General features: G+C 42.7%; 1 protein-coding gene and 1 long non-coding RNA gene across 4 annotated transcripts in view; one reads left to right on the plus strand and one right to left on the minus strand.

Annotated features, from left to right (window-relative positions):
- TGFBR3 (transforming growth factor beta receptor 3) overlaps window positions 1-22,414 on the minus strand; it is a 131,998-nt gene that overhangs the window by 18,117 nt on the left and 91,467 nt on the right. For all 3 annotated transcript variants that reach the window (XR_014565394.1, XM_083743345.1, XM_083743346.1), the window contains exons 5-12: window positions 19,190-19,373; window positions 15,403-15,571; window positions 13,619-13,766; window positions 10,099-10,288; window positions 8,496-8,806; window positions 7,757-7,906; window positions 5,092-5,232; window positions 3,674-3,844 (exon numbers count right to left, since the gene is read on the minus strand). Coding sequence is in view for 2 of the 3 variants with exons in the window: in XM_083743345.1 (XP_083599471.1) it covers window positions 3,674-3,844; window positions 5,092-5,232; window positions 7,757-7,906; window positions 8,496-8,806; window positions 10,099-10,288; window positions 13,619-13,766; window positions 15,403-15,571; window positions 19,190-19,373 (1,464 nt within the window). In the remaining variant the exon portion in view is untranslated. The remainder of the gene's footprint in view (window positions 1-3,673; window positions 3,845-5,091; window positions 5,233-7,756; window positions 7,907-8,495; window positions 8,807-10,098; window positions 10,289-13,618; window positions 13,767-15,402; window positions 15,572-19,189; window positions 19,374-22,414) is intronic.
- The window catches only part of LOC310846662, a 131,377-nt gene continuing 109,397 nt past the window's right edge, over window positions 435-22,414 (plus strand). Inside the window, exon 1 of the long non-coding RNA XR_014565424.1 lies at window positions 435-444. This is a non-coding gene — a long non-coding RNA (uncharacterized lncRNA). The remainder of the gene's footprint in view (window positions 445-22,414) is intronic.

Here is a 22,414-nt window from a genome sequence, read left to right on the forward strand (position 1 = left end):
CTCACATGACTAGGGAGGTGCAAGGCAGGAAACATAACAAAACCAAACGTAGGCAAAACTGTTTGTCAGTTAGACTTATCCTAGGTTGTCTAACAAACCATGGTTAAAACAAGCATGGCTTTGTGTGATGTGCTAATGTAGCGACTGTGCCTTGACAACTGATTCCATACCGCCCCAAATACCCCAACACTGCCTGAGGAATGGCAGTTGTATTGGAGCTACACTCAACAGTGAAACCATACCATTGTAATAATGGTGCCAGATGTGCTCTGGATATGAAATTACCTTCATATACTAGACATCCAGAGAAGAGCACCTGGAGAAAAGGGCAATTTAATCAGCCTTAAGCTCTATGTCAGAATCAGAATACAAGACAGATGGTTGCTGCTAATGATAACTAGTTGGCATGAGTATTTGATATGCCACATGAGATGCCCAACTATTGTTTCAAAAAATGGCAGTTTCAAAAATAAATAAATCTTAGAAAACTGAAGAGAAAACCCACTTCATCCTCAAGGAAACCTGAGACATAGGATTTAGAAATTATGACAGCTTTTGGCTGCAATCCTAAACACACTAACTAGGGAGTAAGTGTGCCTTATTGAGCACAGCGGCACTTATTTGAGTAAAGTTGCTTAGGATGGCAGTGCATAACACTTAACAGGTTTTAGCCTATATTTACTTGCTTCCTTGTTTTCTTTAAGCACTTCTCTGCAACAATAAGAGTTAGGAACTTATGGTGAGATGATGATGATGATGATGATGATGATGATGATGATGATGATTATAACACACAGTATTCTTATAGGGGCAAACAAGAGCCTGAAGACTGCATGCTATCGACCCATTTGAAATAGCAGGTATAGCTAATAAGGGGCCTTCTGGATATTGTTGGACCACAGCTCCCATCATCCCTGACCCTTGGTCATGCTGGCTGAGGCTGATGGGAGTTGTAGTCCAACATCTTCTGGAAGGGAACACATTGGCTACCTCTGTATTTATTATACCTCTACTTGGAACAGTCTCTCATTGAAAGGCAAATATGGGGTGTGCATTCTGTGGATTTTTGCCTTCAAACAGTTATTAAAGGGGCAAAACTACTGTCCTTAAAAAAAATGGCAACTGCCAATGGCCTACTTCCATATTATTTGAGTTAACTTTTAAATTTTTACTTTGGCCCAAAACTCTCTGCTCTGTCTCATACAGAGAGTAAGCCCATCCGTGAGAAGAACTGTACATAAAATTGCTATTACGAATCCTTTGCCCTTGTGACAATTCAGGTTATAAATTTAAATAATCAACTTGTCTCAAAAGAAAAGAAACCAAGGAAAGCACATATTAAAGGCCATTATTCCAGAGATAGTGAATTAGAGGTGCCCTGCGTGTAAATAAAGAAAACCAATCTGTTCAAAGTGTCTGTGCAGAGGAAAAAAATCGAGAGTTCTTGCAGATTTTATCACGGACAATTTATTGACTGTAGAGACTAGCATTTTGAAAACAAAACAAAAAAATAATTTCTGTCACTGTGGGATGGGGAACAGATGTCAGGCACAGATATAAATTTTCCACTGTGTAGAAAGACGAAAACAGAGCTTCTGCCAGGACAGGTGATGAAAAAATTAGAACATCTGTCCAACGAACTAACAGTTGGGCCAACTGGAGATCTAAAGTCAGTGGGATTCATCCAATAATGACAAAAGAAATTACCGTTTTCAGTAGTGTAAAAACAAACTGTTTAAAAAAACCCCGGCCCATCCGAAGTGTATTTCAGTGCTGCTTCAGTTTTGTGACCTAGGGCACAATCCACACACATTCTCCATTGCGCTGGCACTACTCTTTGTGCCAGAGCCGGAAGCTGAGTCCCAGCAAAATTCAAGCATATTCAAAGCCTGGGAGAATGCAGAGCCCATTTGCCATGCAACAAATTGTTGGTGCTGATGGCAAGATGGACTAGAGCTCTTGCGACAGGGAAGAGAGCATCCAATATGCAGCTCCTCCCCAGGGGCCACTGCAACTGCCCCCACAAAAGTATTGCTAGTTGTGTGACACAGTGGTACACGCTCCTAATCTCAGGCCTGGAGACAGTGGTGGCTGAGATGTACCAGAGCAGCATTACACAACGCCAACTTATCCCTCTGAGGCCCGGGGCAAGTGTCCCCAGCTGCCCAGCCCCACTTCATGGGCCTGCCTGGGAGGGTATCCCTGGGGCCATCACGGGAGGATGGCCACAACTGCAAGGTAGGCAGAGCCCTTCCACCATTTCTTTCTGAGCTCTAAAATCCAAAACTGTATCCTCGCAGTGTCTTTCCCCCCCTTGCAGTCGTATTCATAAAAATCCCATCATTCAGCGACTTCTGTCTATTTTCTAATGAGAAAGAGAGGAGAGAGAGCACTAAAAAAAGTAGTGTGACTGGGAAATGAAGGAGACATCAGACATTCAGGGGGCACATCACTGAGCTAGTGCAAGTCAAAACCACAGCAGTGCAAACACTTGTTTCACGCACACACTTGTCCCATGCTGCCCCTTCCAAGTTGTAGGGAAGTACAGTAGTAAGTGGGATGCGGGTGGCACTGTGGGTTAAACCAGAGCCTAGGACTTGCCGATCAGAAGGTCGGCGGTTCGAATCCCCACGGCGGGGTGAGCTCCCGTTGCTCGGTCCCTGCTCCTGCCAACCTAGCAGTTCGAAAGCACGTCAAAGTGCAAGTAGATCAATAGGTACCACTCCAGCAGGAAGGTAAACGGCATTTCCGTGCACCAGAAGCAGCTTAGTCATGTTGGCCACATGACCAGGAAGCTGTACGTCAGCTCCCTCGGCCAATAAAGCGAGATGAGTGCCGCAACCCCAGAGTCGGCCACGACTGGACCTAATGGTCAGGGGTCCCTTTACCTTTACAGTAGTAAGAGCAGGACATATACTTGGTTAAGGACTTCCACGCCCAAATCCATAGTGGGCGGAGCCAGATCTGGTATATCGCCTTGTATCTGTTGCCTCTCCAGCTCAGTGCAGCTGTGTGAACTTTCCAACAGCACGAGAGTCAGTGTGGTGTAATGGTTAGAGCCAAACTAGGGATGGTTACATCTGCAAAGCCCAGTCCTTCTCCCTCTCGGCCTAATCCATCTCCCAGGGTTGATATGAGGATACAAAGGTGTGAGTGGCAACAGGGAACTCATTGGGGGAAGGGCAGCATTATAAATATCTGGATCTCAATCCAGCTTTGCCTAAGGTCTGGGACAGATAATATCGCTCTCTTGCAGGTGGAATTAAGCCACACTGCTAAACAAAATGGATTCTTATGCTTTGCCGATGGTACTAATGTTAGAAAAATGTTTTGATAGTGCTTTGCCAAAGAGCCAACGGTCTTCAATGGCTGTTCTTTCACAGAAGTTTCAACGAGGGTGACACATGTATTTGCATTGAGCTTGCCCATGCTGAGAGGAGTCTTTGGTCTCTGCTACAAAAAGCATTCTCTCTCTCTCTCTCTCTCTCTCTCTCTCTCTCTCTCTCTCTCGTGATCTCTACAATTTCCCTTTTCAGAAACCGCAAGAGAATACATCTGTCTGCCTGAGGCGACAGCGCAGTTGCAGCTCAGGGCAGGCAAGAACAGACTTAGCCGAGCTCCCATGTTCTCGGAGAACATTTCATGGATTTCCATTTCTGTCACAGTTCATTACCTCAACAAAAATCTGGCCGTTCTCTGCAACGGAGAAGAACCCTTGGGTTGGGGTACGGAAGAGGCCTGTTTCGTAAAGTTCCATGCCGAAGGTGACGTTGCCGATGCGCGATTCAGGTGAATAGTACTTAGGAGATTTAGGAGCTTTCAGCTGATGGAATGTGCAGTTGAACTAAAGCAAGCAAAACAAAACAAATTAAGGATGCAGAGAGGAGAAATAACATCGTGGCTGTGGGGCAGTCATAGGGACAGAGGGATTCATCTTCAGTGAAGTCTTGCGTAGGGACTTCAAATAGCTCAGTTAGCTAGAGCATGGTGCTGATAACACCAAGGTCACAGGTTTGATCCCCATAAGGGACAGCTGCATTTTCCTACACTGAAGGGGGCTGAACTAGAAGATCCTCAAGGTCCCTTCCAACTCTGATCTACGATTCTATTACTTCTGCTTGTGCAATGGGGCTTTCCTCCTCTTCTTCCCCTGTGTACCCCATGGAATGGGCTCTATGGGGGTTGGGGGAGGAGAAGTGGGATTGTTCTACCAGGCAAGCTGCAATGCTCGCGCAGACGGAACAACTGGAGGAGCACAACACTGAATTACACCCATAGTGTTTTGCCAATACATACAATTGGCTGCAGCACACTCACATAAAAGGATATAGACAGGTCTATAGAAGTTTTATTTCAATATCTGGAAATAAATAGTGGTTCACAAAAATAGAAAAATCAAAGTTTTTGCCAAGGCCCAACTATTCCCCCAGTGCTTGATTAAGAAGTGATTCTTTCCTCCTGTTCTGTTTGGCTCTCTAATTTGCCCGTGCTTGGTACTACAATGACACTTCCCCCCAACCCCCCCCCCACTCCTCTACAGCAATCTAACATGGCTATTTCTGACTCTTTCACAATAAAAGAAAACCACTCCATCTATTCTATACGTACACAGAACAAAGCAGAAACGTTAAGGGTCCTCACTTTCCTCCAGAGCCCAACAATGGAAAACTTTTTTTTTTTTTTTGCAGGGAAGGGGGACAGAAAGGAGGACTAAATCAATATGGGCTCATGGCATGCTTTGAGGTTCTTAGGGCACACAATGAAGAGGACAAAAGGCTTATAAAGGATTAAAAATGATAAAATCATGGGGTAGTTGTTACTGCTCACCATGCAAGAAGGGCATGGACAGAAAGCCTCTAGAATTGCTCTGAAAAGGAAGCAAACCTGCGCTTCTCTGGTATTTTTGGGGGGGTGGGGGTACATGAAGGCATATACTGCATAAGCATCAGGAGAAGTTTGTGTCTCAGCTCACAATTGCCTGTGCACCACCGGGACAATTTACTCCACACTCTGGAAGTCAAGATCATAGTGAGTTTCGTCCCTGTTCCAAATTTTCTTTATGCACCCACACTGTGGATAATTGTTACATACCCGAACAATTTCAGTCCTGCTGGAAATGACGACGTCTGTTTCATCAGTGTCCCCAGGGAACCCATTATCCCCTGATTCCATGTCTTCATAGTCAACCGCCCAACCACTAGCCTCAATTGGTGATGGCACATGGATAACAATCTTTGACAAAGAAAGAAAAGAGTAGAAAATTTTTCGTTCTATCCAAACTGTTCGGGGAGGAGTTCCACCTCACTTGCCCCCTTGAGTCAGAAACATGGATCAAGAAACTTTGCTGGTGGAAAAAGCTAATCATGTTATCAGGGCACCCTTACAGGGATTACTGTTTAACCCATCTGCACCCTGCTCTTCCAAGGTGTTTTCTCCCCTGTTATCCTCACACCCTGTGCAGTAAGTGAGGCTGTGATGTAGTAACTGGCGCGAGATCCCCACTGACTTTGTAGGGATTTGAACCTCCATCTTTCCAGTAAGCCCACCACTGAATCTCTAAAGGCAAGCTTGGAGCAAGTAAAAGGAAATGCCTTCAGCTTGTTTCCAAATCTGGAGCCTGCTTGAGCAATAAAAGTATTGCAGTCTGGGCACTGGTATGTAGATGAAGATACCAGCAGCCCCGGCTCTGCTTCTGGTAAAGCTATGTACTCAGCAGTGTTAACAAGCAATGGCTCACTGGACTGGACTGGACTGGTATACACCCTACTTTTCAGTAAATCAGCAATTGAGCCAAGAGTTTTGACATGGTAGTTCTTCTTTTTAAACATACAGACATTTCTAACCCTTCCTTTAAAATAGTTCTTTTGCTTTCTAGTTTTCCTTCTCATTTCTGTATCCTGCTACAACTCCCACACTGGGCTGTGTTAGGCATCTCCTGCCCACTTTTCACACACAAACATTCCCCACATATTCCGTTCCTCTGCATTTCCTGACTATTCAGCTTTTCCTTAACTCAATTTCGTCTGTTTGCTCAGATGTTGGGGTTGTTGCTATCCAAAGGAGCAGTTCTACTGTTTTCAGGCGTTTACTGCGTAATTCTATATCTGCTTTGATGGTTTTGAAACTGGCCTGAGATTCAGTACTCAGGGGAAAAAAATCTGAGCTTTGGATCTTGAGTAAAACTTACGTCTTGGCATGTTTTGGGTTAACCCACCATCAAAAATGGCGGGGCAACTGCTGAACTGAGATCCAGATGTGCATTTTTCCACAGCCTGTTGATCCATGGTTTTTGGTTGGGTACATCTCTAGATCAACAGCCAGAAGGTCTGGCCAAATAAAGGATTTCTGGAGTTTTTCTCTTTTTAAAATTGGACTAGGTTATGTCTGATCAGGTTGCCTTCACTGTATTTGAGTTGGACAATAAGCCCTTCAGTATATGCCAAAATTGCCACTATGTGCTGAAATCTCATAAGCCAAGAGATGTCCTCTTCTGTTAACCTGAGCTGGCCAACATCTATTCACGATAATAGTGAAAATGTTGAGCTAGTGCTGAAGATAGAAATCTTAGAAGTGGCGTATGATTTCTTGCATACCTGCTTAGCTACTTGGAAAATCAGATTATGCACTTGGATTCAAATTTCAGGTGCTGAACATATATTAACCATGATTTAAAATGCACTTAACAAAAACTAGTGTGTGCTAGGTAACCATGCCATACATTTTTCTTTACAATGGAAACTTATTTGAGAGCTGCCAGAAGTTCAGGCTCTCAAACAGGCTATTACTTACTGAACCACTGTTCATATGTAACAAAAACAACAACAACTGGCTTGAACAATAGAACTGTTACAGATCTAGCCTGATCCTGAGAAAGGAACTAGATGTTATAAGACATGCAAGCTGTCTGTTTCCATCCTAAACACCACTAGATTCAAGAACACTAATCCAGGCTTGTAAATAGCCACTCTCCTGGTTGGAAGAATTTCCTCTAGACGCTCAGGCAAGACAGCTGGCTTTGTAGCCTTCTCTCACACTTTCAGAAAAGGGGAAGATGTACTGTTTGGTGGGTAACCAGACTTCTGCTGTGGAAGTGGCACTGTTTCTCTTCACCTCCCTTCTGGGAGCATGAAAAATCAGTTAAGCATGGCCAGCGCAGCACAGAATCTCTCTGTTCTGAAGGCCCCAAACTGGGCTGTCTCTCTACCCATTACATAAATGGAGATTAGTAGTTACTTTGGACCCTCCAGATTTGTCTCTGAAATGTAGTGGGTTCTGTTCTAAACACAGAATAACAGCTAGCAGGTCTTGCCTTGCTTTCTTTCCCAACAATAGGAAGCAGAGCCTATTAGCCCAGTTGAGTTTACCTGGCTGGGCAAAGACAGTGAAGTTGGATTCTGCATTTCTGCTAGAATAAGTGGGGCAGAAAGAGGATGCAAGCAGAGATGACTAGCTACATTAGCTTTCCCATTCCATTAGAGAAAAAAATGGATGCCCATGCTCCATCAATGTTCATTGCTTTCTATCTACTGTGGAAAGCTATTTACCTCCTAAAGTAGGGAAAAAAGCGAGAAGCCATCACTCAAGAAAATATGCCTGAAATTGCATTCATATACATGAAACGACAGGGACTTCTTGCTGTTAAGCCTGCCTTTCTATCATTACAATTTTTTTTTTACAAGAAATAAAGTATCACCAGGACAACAACAACCCTATGATTGCAAGATACAGACAATTATTTCTGCTGTAATAGACTCACAGAGTTCAGATACACGTTATCCAAGGCATAGGCTATTCGTTGAGTCCCACAATCATGCAGCGATGACTCCAAAATAAAATGGGTCTCGTTTGTCTTAGCTCTACATGTAGGATCCAGCAGAGAGAGTTGTGTACCGATGTAACCGCTAGCCTAAAAAAGGAAGAGATCACGATGCAAAATTACACCCCAAACTACAAATCAGGGCTTTAAATGAAGCATTGGGTTTTTTAAAAATCTGACTATTAAGCATTTTTATTTATCATCTTGCAAAATTCTGTATTAAAATATTGCCCTCCAAAAGTGCAGACTAGTCAGTTTATAGGCTATTCAGTCTGGTGGAAAGGTAAGTATTGTATGCACAAAATAACACACCAGAGCACCACTGCAGTGTTTCATTTTATTGAGAGGTCTGCCGAGATGACTGTCTGTAACTTTAAATGATTTATTTTCCAAAGGGAGAAAAGAAGATAATGCATTTTGGAGCATATTTTAATCATCTTTAAGTTTTGGCTCTGACTTAAACGGGAACAATTGCTTCACAATTCCAGCTGCAGTGAATGCAGTCCTTTGACAGCCTTGGGACAAAAGCAGAGGACTGATCACTGGTTGGGCAGATAATGTCAACCATATGTTCCCTTGTAGCTGTGGGGTTAATACGCAACACACTCCATAGTTTATTCAATAGTCAAATCACTCTATCCTAGTTTGTTCCAATGTGAAATTAAGAAATCATACCAACCTCCAGTGAGTCTTTTGCTACAGCTACAATCATGGACGTGTCATCACACTTCACCGTCAGGGCAACATGAACGCTACCCTGAACTTCTTCTGGTTCTGAGACTTTTGGAAGGAGGTGCTCAAAGCCACGATTGGTCCTAATTGTGTCCACCATATCAGTTGACGGCAAGTTTCCATCATGATCTCGATGGAAGTGGAAGTCAAAACTAACGCCTTCGCTCGAGGGCGCGAGTGGAGCTGGCAGCGGGTTAACGCCACGCAGCAGCTCCTTCAGCTCTGGTGGGAAATGGTCTTCCTCATCATTCATCTCTTCTAGAGAAAGACAGAAATTTGGAGACATTACGACGTTCCTTTAGTTTCTTGTGACTCTGAGCTAAGCTACGCATGACATCAGGGGTTGCCAGCCTTTTTAAGCCTGTGGGTGCTTTGGGATTTCTGAGTAAGTGTTTTGTGCACTGCTCCTCCACTCACGTCTCCCCTGCAGGATTACACACTACTTTCCCAAGGGATATGGTTAAAAGTTGGATCCAGTGGAAATAATTTGAGCCTTGGAAAACACATTGAGATGTCAGAGGAAGTAAGAAACAGCATCGCTCTTCCAACTTGCTCCTTCAGTTGTATCTACTTTTAAGGAGATTCTAACTAAACATCAGGAAGACCTTTCTGACGGTATGAGCTGCTTGACAGTGGAATGGACTCCCTTGGAGGTTTTTAGCAGGGCTGGATAGGCATCTCATGGATGCCTTAGTTGAGATTCCAGCACTGCAGGGGGTTGGATTAGATCAACCTGGAAGGTCCCTTCCAAACCTGTGATTCTATCACAATAAGGGGCAGTGGCAGGGGGGTTCAGAGACTTTCGTGGGTGACAGGGGAAGACCTCAGGGGTACCATCACACCCACAGGCACCACACTGGCAAGCCCTGCAGTATGTCAAAAATGCTATTAGATCACTCTGATAGGACCTGCCACTTCTCCTTCTTAACAAAGAAGCATGGGAGGCTTCCAATACATTTTAGGACTGCAGTGAACAGGGAGAGTTGCCATTTCTTGCAGAACATCCCATGCAGCTGCTGTTTGCCCCCAGAAGGTAATACACGCAGCACTTTCAGGGGCAAATAGCAGACGGGGTGTGGGGTGAGAAAAAAGTCTTCAGAAGGTAGCAGATATCCTTGGTTTCCCTAGCTGAAGCTAGTGACCTTCCCAAAAAATCAAATTGCAAGGCTAGCAACTTTATTTCACCAATGTAACATTCATCCCAGGGGATTAGATCCAAACTTGCCCCTCTGCAAATGAATGGGCTGCTTCTGTTTGCAGAAGGGCCTTCAATCCGGCAGAGGCTCCCACTGGAGAAACAGGGGTTGGAAGCCATTTTCACCAATTTCCCGTTCCCCCTGCAGCCTCCAGCACCAATTTGGAGCATCCAGTAGGTGGGGTTTCTGCTCCCTGGAAGTCTTGATTCAACCTAGTATCTCCCTATCAAAGCATATCTCCCATTACAACTCTCAAAGCTTTAGGGAATCCAAGGCTCTTGGGGGGAGGAAAAGGACCAAGAAGAGTTCAAGAAAAGTGCTGCATACTTGATACAAGCCAGCCTCCTGACTTACCAGTGTCCTCAAGGCGTAGATGGAACCTATTAGCAACAGGTGCTTTTGTATAGGAAGTAACTGGATGGTAGCCATGGTCATAAGCCCACGTAATCAAACTTTCATGAGAGGAGGGAATATTGGAAAATATGTTTTTAGTCATCACCATCGAGCGTTCCGTTTCCTTTCCAAAGCCAACACTGTTTGCTGCCTGCGCAGAAAAGGAGATAACATTAGGATTCTGGATGAGGCTTTTCCAAGTCTTGTAAAACCATGTCAGGAAACTGATATTTTTACCCCTTTCTGGGGTAAAAAATAACATGAAAAGGAACTCCTTTCAACAACTTCTTTTCATCATTTCTGCAGCGAACTTTTCTTCCAGGCAGACTGATTTGGCATCCCACCACAGAATTGTGAAAGGTTTGCCATGGATGAGGCTAAATCCCCACACTTTGCTGGGACAGTATAATTACTTAGAGCCACTGTGTCATGTCAAAATACAACAACCTGTTTTTCTCCCCCCCCCCCCCATTGCTTCTCAATACAATGATTTTTAGATAAGGGAAAAAAGTTCTTGATAATGTGGAAGGATAATAAGGACTGTAAGTAGCTGTAAGAGCTAAAGCATATCCACGGCTCGTAGAGGCTGACGTGTAACGGAAATTACATGAAAGCTAATTGAAACAACTTCCATGTTGCGATTGTCCCACTGGCCGTCATGACATGTTAAGGGGCTCATTGCATGGATGACCTCTACTCTGCACACACACACACACACACACACACACACACACACACACACAGTATCATGTAATCTACTATGCAGGGTGGGGCTTACCTCCTCCCTCCAATATTTTATTCAAGTTAGCACCCCTCAGTAATCTCAGGGGTAATCTAAGATCATCCAGAAGATAATCAAGTTTAGAAATGTTACACTGAAAATGTTTCAACTTCACACCGGCCCTCCATAGGCAACTGAAATGTTTAGACTGGCCCTTGATTTTACACTGGGGCGGCCAACCTTTTTTTGGTTCCAAGGGCAACATTCACCCTTGGACAGGCTTTCAGGGGTGCATGCAATTGTGGATGTGGCTAAAAAGGAGTGTGGACACTCCACAATCTTACATACACACATGGGCTATATGGAGGCCCATTACTGAATTTATTTTAACTACAGCGATGTTAAGTAGTCAATAAACTACCGTATTTTTCACTCTATAAGATGCACTCCCCCCCCTAAAAAGTATGGGGAAATGTGTGTGCGTCTTATGGAGCGAATGCAGGCTGCACAGCTATCCCTGAAGCCAGGAGAGCAAGATTGGTGCGCACCGATCCCTCTTGCTCTCCTGGCTTCAGCGAAAGCAATGCAAAGCCTCCTGAGCGAAGAGGGAGGAGCACTCCAGCTCAAGAGTCTTTGCGTTGCTTTCTTGTTTTCCTCCTCTAAAAACTAGGTGCGTCTTGTGCGGGTGCGTCTTATAGAGCGAAAATACGGCACAGTGGTACCTCAGGTTAAGTACTTAATTTGTTCCAGAGGTCTGTTCTTAACCTGAAACTGTTTTTAACTGGAAGCACCACTTTAGCTAATGGGGCCTCCTGCTGCCGCCGCGCCACCGGAGCACAATTTCTCATCCTGAAGCAAAGTTCTTAACCCGAGGTAATATTTCTGGGTTAGCGGAGTCTGTAACCTGAAGCGTATGTAACCTGAAGCGTCTGTAACCCGAGGTACCACTGTATATACTATTGTATAAGATGCCAGTATTTTCTAGCACATAGTAAACAGCAATCGTAGCCCATGGGGGATGAATATGGAAGCCAGTTTTACTGAGTAAAAGCTGCAGGGAAAAGATACCCTTTCCATGTCAAAATGCTTTTTTAAGAATCAGGACATGGGTCAACCCGGAAAACACTAAAAAGGCCATGCCTGATTCTTTGTGCACTGAATAATTTGCATTTTTGTGACGATTAATGTTAGCAATATGAATTGTCATCTGAAAAAGAAGAAACGAAACCATTCAAAACCCATGTTTGAAAGCTTCCTCTGATGCTCCTACAGAAGATGCAAAGCAATCTTGAAAACTCTATGTGTTTGAATGGTTTGCTGCAGGTGGTACTGAAAGGAGAGCCATTAACAAAAAGGGTAGCAAATCCTGTTTTGGGGAGTGGGTGGAGGAGGAGTTTCTGCCCTTGAGCTGTGCCTGCCTGCCCTGTTTCTGCCCAAAATACTCAAATCTGGATACATTTTTTTTTACACATGTTTCAAATAAACAGGCAAGCTTGGATTGACTTGCGATTATGACGATCCCTAAATTTTCCAGATTTCCTGTCCCCCCCCCCTTTTAAATGTTAGATAAAACAGCTGAACAAATATTTTTCAGAATATAATTGTCATAACTGGAACCTGCCTGTTTTAAACAACTGCGTCCCTCTCTATTCATATAGACCCATTAAGATTTAATGTATCCAAATAGGAGCATACAGGGTCTATGTTTATGTTCTGGCACTATTCTGGCACATAATGTTGGGACGCTTGAATATAAAATAAAAATACATATTCTCAAACTCGACACGGATTTTCCTATGGGTCAGATGCAGTTAATTTGAATTTGGAATGTTACTTTTTAAATCTCTCATCTTCCACTGATATTTTTGCAGATGGGACTGCTTAGGGCTAATCAAAACAAATTTGGAAAGTAAAAAAGGCAATTCAAAATTTGGATTCCTCTTTACCCAGCTTCTTGATGCCTTTGCCCTAGTTCTCTCTGTTCTACATGGTGAGCTGATAGCACCACCTTCAAGCAACGATCAGTTGTGGCTGGGATGAATGACACTTTCTTATTCAGCCAAACAGGCATCAATGTAAGCCTTTGCTTGAGCTGTTGGCTCAGGGCTCCTTCCAGGGTACAGTTTGTACTTAAGAATTTTTCACATGGTCGAGTCCTTCCCCTGCCCACCCCCTAATATTCTTAAGAGGGTCTCTTCTCCAGTCTTCGGAGAGTGGCTGGAAGGGAGGAGGCAGAAAAAGGTCCTCCTTTCCTTCCACTCTGCAATTTTAATCTGAAATCTTAGGCGCAGTACTGGACCCAAAGCTGAGAAACGGCTTGTGCGAATGAAATTCCTAGAACAATGGGAGTTTTAAACACTGTCTTCATCTGCTTGTGAAGAACAGCATGCAATGCTACTCTTATGAAACATTTGGGAATGACAGACAGGGCTCTTTTTCAGCTGGAACTCAGTCCCGGCACCTCTCAGGTGGGCGCCATTGCCATTATAAGAGAAAGAAGGGAGGTGTTCATGGTGAGTTCCAGCATCTCTTTTTCTAGAAAAATAGCACTGGTGACAGATGCAATGCACCACCTCTTAATCGAGCAGCACATTACTCAGTACCCAGGTTGGGTGGGGAGAACCAACAACCATGATTAATAGCAAAAGTTGAGGAGATACTCAGAGAATATGTCTGTTATCATGTGCTCACTTCTTCACATAAAAGCCTGAGCTGTTAACAGCACCCGTGCCTCCCTTACAACAAGTCATATCTACTTACAATTGCTTCCAGTTTCCCCTTCACGTCATGGGACTTGATGACCCAATTGACAGACTTTCTGCACTTGAGGATAAGTACAAGATCCCTGACAAGTGTGGTGTCTGGCCGAGATGGTCGAATGTCAATGATGATATCCACCTGGAAAGCACTGGTCGTGGAAAATAAAACAGAGTGAGGCCCCCAGCACGCCAGAAATTTTCAGCTATCAACCTTCTTTCAATCCATCATGTTTCCAGTGTCTGGCCAGCTGATTAAAACGCTGGAGGTTATCCCAGACGGTACAACATGTGCAAAACAGACTGTTACGCCACACATGCTAAAACAATTTTACATAACAATGGAAACAAAAATGCTTTTTAGGCTAATAATTACTGTCCAGCAGCAGCTTTGCTTTCTCAATTAGAGGTTGCTGGTTGCTCATTGCCACTGCTTTGGTGCTGGTTAAAGAGAACCGCTCGGAGTTTGTTCTCCCACCCCCGCTATTTCCCCATTTCTTCAGGAAATTTTAAATGTATGTTTCTCTCCAATTTATTCCATTAATTTGGAGCACATGTCACCCTATTGTACCCTAAAATTATAGCTTGGCAGCATTGTTATGGAAAGAAAAAATGAAATAATAAGTGAGAGAAATGCATCTGGTCTGCTGAGCTTTGAAAACAATGGGGAATGTGCAAAAAAGCAAAGTATGTTTGGGCAGTGACGAAGAATGGGACATTTTCAAAACGCAGTTATTAGCTTGGCCCGCTGCTCATCTTTAGGATAATGGAAGCTTTCTGTAAATGCATCTGTTCTCTTCACATTACACTTTGGGTCAAATCTGGAGTGCCCTCCCTTCCTTTATTCCAGAAGAGTGAGATGAGGTCTCCTGTGTTCCCCAACCTCCTATACTTGCTGAGGTAGAAGTTAATGAGTATTTCAGGGTGCGATCCTGATAATGGGTGGTGGTGGTGAAGCAGCACTTGAACAAGACCTGTAAGCCCATGACCAACTGAGGTATCTTCTCAAATATTTAGGCCAGAGCCCAACTTTATCATAGAATCGTAGAGTTGGAAGGGCCCTGAGGATCATCTCGTCTGTTATGTACTGAGATGAATAGGATCCAAAATCCAGCAGTCTGATTGGTCCTAGAACAATAGGATTCAGAATGCAGCAGTCTGATTGGTCCTAGAACAATAGGATCCAGAATGCAGCAATCTGATTGGTCCACAGGAGCCACCCAATCCAGCTCCAGGTGGAAGTGAATCCGCAACCTGATTGGCCTACAGGAGAATCCTGGAATTAGCCAATCATGTGGGGCCCATTGTGTAAATAATGTATATAAAGCACACATTCTGGGGGAACTTCCATTCCTCCTCACCACTATGAGCTGAATAAAGAGCATGAGATCCACTCTCGACTCCGAGTATACTTCATTGTCCAACCACCTGCAATGCAGCTGTCCCGTATGGGGATCAAACCTGCAATCTTGGCACTATCAGCACCACGCTCTAACTGGCTGAGCTATTGTCCTCCCTGTAGCAGCCTCTTTGACCTTGATAAAATTTGCCACATTGATTTCTAATCTGAAGACAAATTCTGTGACCTGTTTTGACACCCCCATGTGCTAAATAACAGACATACTGAAACTTTTGTTTCAAAGTGCAGCAATCTAAAAGTATTTATGTCAAATAAACTTTTCGGAGTTTTACTTTTCTCATAGACAGAGGATCTGTTCCTTTAAAGCTGCAGGAAGGGCTGAAATAAACAATATTCTTGGCTTGGAGAAAGAGGAACGGGCACTTTACCTGTATGGGTTAGAGTCTGGTGTGATTAGTTCAATTATGTGAACTTCTCTTTCTTGATCCATGCTGGAGACAATGCATCCTTCTGCGGCCTTGGGTTGCAGGTATCCCGCAAGGTAGTTCAAGGAAATAAAGTTCTTCTCTATATTGCATGTTGCAGGGAAAAACTGGTCTAAAAGAAGAAGAAGAGATAAAACAAATCATCCTTAGATGATCAAATACGGTTGTAAAAGTTAAAGCTACCATGTGCCCTTCCCCGCTGGATCCCAGCTTAAGGGCTCCCCATTCACCAAGGCTATCATTGCACTACCTTGATTCCATTGTTCCTTTCTATGTGGCCTGAAATGGCTGAGTTGCCATAGGAGCAATAAAGCAGTAAAGGCAGGAATAATGCATAACCATGTTGATTGGGAATGGTACAAGACTTCAAATGGGAGGTGGGAGAAAGAAATGTCAACTCCTCACAATCAAAAAAGCATGAGCTCATTCTAAGGCAGATCCATCCTCCTTTGAGATGGGTTTAAGCATAATTTCCAACTGGGAGTTTATTAGTCTTTGGTTTTCTAACCACAAGCACTAAGATACCTAGCAGGACATCATTTGCAGCAAAGCAGAGACCTTATGGGGCTGTTCCTGTGTGGAAGTGGATCTTCCATCACTTGTTACTGCCTCCCCAAGATAAGGCCTTTTTCCTTGTTTGGGAAAAGAGGTTGCAGGGAGGGGATTGATAGGGAAGTGATAGAGAAAGGGTGCAAAATCCTACTTCGAATCGTGACCAGCTCAGAGGGCAATGCACCCTTACTCTAATGGATTTTTGGACACATCTCTAATAATAATTTGTCCCTCTATATTAAGCTAAGCACATAAAGGGCACATACAGGAGGCAGTAGTTAACCATGGTTAACAAACTATAGTTTGCAAGCCCATGTCAAACCATGGTTTCACAGCCACATCAATTACCTTGTCTCCTGATTGTGGAGACGAAGCCAGGCTTGCCCTGGATCCTAGGCTACACCATTTCCTAGTCAGGGGCTTAATCTGGCAAAAAAACAAAACAAAACCCACCAAAAACAAAACCCAAACCTGCCCCCCATTCCTTTTGCTCCACATCTCCCCATTCTTCATTATAAGTGTTCTTTGAGACTCTCAAGTAGCTGTTCTGTGGTCAGAACCACATTCTAAGCCCTTTCTGTACTTTTGTGCACAGCTGATAACCCTCTACGATGTTAATAAATTATAATAAATTACAGTAATGTTCAAAAGCTGTCTGTAAAATGCTCGTAAAAGCAGTGTTTTGACAAGTCATGCAATTCTACTTGCATCTCAAATTTTGTTTTATTGTTCATGTCCTAAGGCAAGTTTCTAAAACATTGATAATTACAGTGTGAGAGGAGTTTATTTATTTTTTCAGTTTCAGCATTTCATTCACTTTTTTTTTTACTTTAGAAGTGATACTTTCACAAACAAAAATTGTGACATGATTTTTTGCATAATATATGTCAGTTACAAAATTCTGTGTTTCCTGGTGCAGAATCTGAGTTAAACATGGTGCAGTTGTGGGTGGTTGTTTTTTTACACCTAACTATTAAAAAACCCCACAACCTATAGTAAAATATTATCATGATGAAGGACTGGCTGTAAACTTCCCTCTATCCACTTTCTCTACAACATGCGCAATTCTATACAATTCTATCCTGTCTCCACCTTTTCTTTAAAATAAACAAAAAGCCTCAAACATTACAATCCTTTCTCTAGGGAAATTGTTCCAGCTGCTGGATCAGATTGGTTGCCTTTCTCTGCACCTTTTCCAGCTTCACAATTCATTTATTTATTAGGCTCAGCGAACAGATCTGTACACAGTATTCCCAAATGCAGTTGCATCATAGATATGTATAATAAAGGCATTAATGGCAGGGGGTGTTCTCCCCCCATCCCTTTCCATACTAAGCGGTATCTGAATGCTCACTTTGCCTTCTTCTCTAGAGGATCCTTCTATGTGAACTATGAGAAATGAAATCTATTTGCGCAGCTTGACGGAGCACTCCTCAAACATCTGTTAAGTACCCTGCCAGATGGGATGCAAAAGCAGTTGCGATTCTGCCAACTCCTCCCACACAAATGAGGGAAAGTGATCCCGAGGTTGACCATGCTGAACTCAAACTAATGTACATAAAGATGCCATGCAAATGTAATTTGCCAGTACTAGTAACGTCATTATTGTAAAACTGAGAAATGGCTTGCCAACGAGTTCTCCAGGAAGAGGAACACAGGTTCTAAGGTGAATCGTTAAAAAAAAGAAATAGTTCCTGCATTTGTGTTACGTGTTTCAGCAATCTCTTCTGATACCGTCAACAGCAAGCAAGGGTCTCGACAGCATTTCAGTTTCTTTCAATTGTTCATTTAAACTCTTTGAGATCAAATATTGCCGATATTTTCTAACTTCCATACTGTTTAGCCAACCTGTAGGACAGACTCATAGCTCAGTGGTAAATCTAGGGTTGCCAAACGTCCATAATTTCCCGGACATAGCTGGGATTCGGCCATCAGAAACAGTGTCCGGGCGTAAATCATGTCTGGGAAAATCTCAACAACGTTTGTGACTGGATTTCCGCTTTTTGAAATATGGCAACCCTAGGTAAAGCACATGTTTTATATCTAAAATGGCCCAAGTCCAATCCCTGGTACCTCCAGGTAGGGCTGGGAAACACTGGAGAGCTACTGACAATCAACGTAGACAAGACTGAGCTAAATGGCTTTCTTTATTGCACTGAATTGAAGTTCCTATCATAGTATGTAAGGAATGGTAAATAGCATGGTATCTGATGTGGATAGGAAGACAGTAGGAGGAACAATTGCCAGAGAATGCACTAGAATTTTGTAATGTAAATACAGTAATAGATACTTCTGTCTTCTATGTATGCTGCCAACTTGCTTGCCTGCAACCAAGATCTGTACACTGAACCCTACTAGTTTATTTGGGTCACACCTCTGTCTTAATAGGGATGAGAGTGTTTTGCTTCATTCTATACAAATTAGGTGTTACTATCAGATTCCCAGCCAACACGATCCAAAGTTGGAGCAATCTTGAGTGCTTTTGGCTTGACAATGTGAGGACACTCTTTATGAATATATCAGAACCATTCATCATGTATCAGCTTTCCTCAATAAATTATTATTGCCAAGGGCTATACATCAGCGGTAAGATTTCTTCCCAGCTGGAACGCTTTTTTTGAAAAGGTTTAAGTCTAGGATAATGGAGAACCAAAGGGATTACTGTCCAGGAGCTACCAAATGTTGAAAGGAGATAAAGTTTCAGCTCTGAAACTGGAACAAGAAGTTAATTGTAGTGGATTTCAAACTATTGTTAACTAATTAATGCTTTGTGAAATCCTTTTGTGCAACAGAGCTTTGGTAGGAAAACAAGGAGCAATGGCGAATCAGAAATAGATGTGAGAGTACAGAATAAATGTGAGAGTAGACAAATAAAAGGGAAAGACCAGCTGATCTGAACGGGCAGAAAAGTGCAGGCAACAATGCAATATGGTAGCTAACTGAAGACTGACACCACACTAATAATACCTTTAGTGTGAATTGCTCAAGGTGAAATCTGCCTTGGTGGTCACAAATTGCAAATTGGAAGGAAGAAGCTAGGATCAGTCCTAATATCCAAATAATGAGTCTGCAGCCACTATGACATGAAGAATTGTGTATGGGGGAATGCTTTCTCAAAAACGGACATGATTGCAATTCAATTCCCCATGTACAATCTTACTAGTTTGGAGACCCTTACCTTCACCCACTTTGATGTAAACATTCCTGGATATTTTGAGTTCAGTGAAAGATGTTACTGCCCCATATTCCTTTTGCGCCCACTGTAGCAGATGCTTATTTCCTTGAGGGAGAGGTTTTTCCTCTATTTTTGCTGACAAGGAGAAATTTTCTTTCTCAAACTGCACAATGGAACCTGCTGATACCTGAGGAGAATAGAAACACCTTTTTAATGCGACATCCACATGATGCAGAACTCTCACCCCCACAAAAAGTCATTTAAACCTGTCACACCAAAATCCATTTCTCACAGGGGTTCTTTCCGTAACATCTGCTAAATAGGCAATACCGTGAACCATTTGTACAATGCGCTTTCACATTAAACGGAACGTAACAACAAAGAACATGAGATTGAATTCCCTTGTCTTGTTGATAGTGATGAAGAACAAAAGTGTTGTCGTATGGATGAGGCTCTGTTGAAAATAGGAAAAACTATCACTGCTACTTTGACCAAAACAAAGTTGTGTAAGGGTTTGAAACATGTAAGCCAAATTTTTAGAGATTATTCATAGGCCTTCCTCCACCATATGCTTAAACCAACGAACAAAACAAAAGCACACATATACTACTCAACAAAGACGGTCCAGAGAAGATATTTTCACTCATTACTTCAAGGGACACAGGAGATCCCACTTCAGAAGGCCTTTAAGGTACTGTGAAACTGAGCAGTATCTTATGTAATGAAAACTACATGCAAAAGAAGAGGATGGGACTTGAAAAGTATCAGCTACAGATCTAGCTCCCCATCAGAAACAATCAAGGCTCTGAGGCTGAAGAGTCTCCTGCTAAAGAACTAGACCAGGTAGAGGACTCCAGAGCTTGCTGCTGGAGGTCAAGAGACCACTAAGCCTCCCATATCTTAAGGGCCAGAGTCTGCACTCTTCCCTTTGGACTAAGGAACCTTGCATAGGACCTCAATTTCTGGCAGCACACCAGCTGGGGAGGTATACAATGGAGGAGCACCAGTCTTCAGGACAGAGGGTTGGCCCTTTAGGAATCTAAGGTTAACAGCAATGCCTAAAGAGAGGTAGTCTGAGAGCAAGAGCTTAAAATGGCTTGGGCTGCCCTCAACCTTTGTTGGAGAAAGTTGTTTACTATTTGTGGTCCTGCAATTTCTAACCTCACCGGCCTTCTCCATGGGATACGGCACCAGACCAGAACATGACAATAGTATTCTAAGTACACCATAGTTTTGTATAACAGCATTATGATATCAGCAATGTTCAGCCCCTTTCCTAAAGGTTCCTAACATGGAATTCACCTTTTTCACAGCTGGGTTGACATTTTCATTGACCTATTCACCATGAATCCAAAATCCATTTCCTGGTCGGTCACCGTCAGCTCAGACTTCACTAGCATATATGTGAAGCTAGGAGGTATTTTTTGCCTCTGTGTGCACCACTCACAATGGATTATATTGAATCACATTTTGATGTCCACTCACAGAGAATTTTTTTGATGGCATAGATATGCCAGAAAGGCCCTATTAGGCTATATGTTGCTTTGCTGACAACACAAGAGGGCTTCACTGCTTCCTACCTAACGTGTCACTTCCTTCGCATCTCTGTCAGCCAAGTGATCCTCAAATGGTATAAACTTTTAGCTCATAGTGGATTAAGCAAACAGCTGGATCAGAATAGAAAGGGTTGAAAAAGTACTGGGAGGTAGTGGGCACCAGAGCAGCCCTCTAAAACTTGACTATCACTTTGTGGATCACTTATTTCAAAAGCTAAACACAGATATGGGATTCAAAGGAGGTTATACACAGGGCACATGGGTTATCTATTTTAAAAGCTATACTGGGAGCTCATTTCCTGCGTTTTCAGCAGTTTATGAGCTATTCAATCCAGCTCCATCCTATCTTGGAGGAAGAAAATATAGGAAAATAGATAAGTTGTCTTTCATGTTGTCAAATCTCACAGAGTGAAGGATTGCATCATAGGAAACTTATTTCAGTGGGAAAGTAGGACCTGTTTTGATCGAGCAGAGCACAGAAGTGACAAAGGAAGACAGAGGGATGTGCTTGTTTCAGAAGACACATTTTCATAAGCACCCTGACCAATTGACTTGCCACGGCAGTTACAAATATCTCCCGGACAACTATGTCAACTGTGTATTGCTCCAAATAACAACATGTTGCAAACAGATTTGAAAACACTTGGCTGACTTCATCTGGAGAAACACAGATGTATTCTTAAACAATAGATACATTTCAGCAAAGCATTGTTTACACAAAACTGCAGGGTACTTTTTAACTGTAAAAAAGTTGGATGTTGCTGCAGCACAAAATAGTTCCACACAATTAAGTGTCAGGTTTTGTTTAAAGAGATATTTCAATTTAATTTTTTAATTAACACCATCAGCCATTAAAAATGGATATCTATCATTCACAAATGATGTCCCAGAATATGCATTTTTACGATCCATGTTTGTTTGGTTAATAATTAATAATTTTTACCCGACCTCTTTAATGCATATTATCACTCTGCTGTTTTGTCTGGTCTTCTGGCTATTATTGACAAATGCCCATAAACTGAAGCAAAGGAAAGGGGTTTTTTGTTTTGTTTTAAAAAGCTTTGTAGCCATGCTTGTGGGTGGTGTTCATAGCTGGGGAAGGAAGGGATAAATCTCTGCTCTCTGTGTCCTGCATTCCTGATGACAAATTGGGCTCTTAACTCAGCTGTAATTAAACACGCACAACGAGAAATGATGTTGCACATTACACGTATTTGTAAAGTATAGCTTGACCCTGAGCCTAAGAAAAACGTCAAGTGTGAAATACTCCCAATTCTATACTAGGCACAGAATGACCAAATATGACCAATCCTGCTTAGAGCTTTCACTGGTGAACTTATTTTTTAAAAATAAGAATCCAGCATTCTATTATTATGGGTCGTCTCCACTGGGGCCCTATTGTACAGCTTGTCTTGTGAAGAGATGCCTCTTATCCCAAGAGTTCATTTCACCCAGACAAATCACAGAAAGCAGCTTAAGAACCCGTCGCCTCCTGCCAGAATAGTTCCAAAAACTTTAAACTAACCTCTGTTTCAACTCTCGATGATTCCTTTCATTTGCTGCCGCTGGTCATGCGACCACCATAAAACATGTCATTAAAAAAACAACAAAAAATCTATTTGATGTAACGCTTCATGCATCATTTTAACAAGGGAAACTACATAAGTATACC

The sequence above is a fragment of the Podarcis gaigeae genome (genome assembly GCF_964106915.1).
Source record: "Podarcis gaigeae genome assembly, chromosome: 6".
In the NCBI taxonomy this organism is placed as follows: domain Eukaryota; kingdom Metazoa; phylum Chordata; class Lepidosauria; order Squamata; family Lacertidae; genus Podarcis; species Podarcis gaigeae.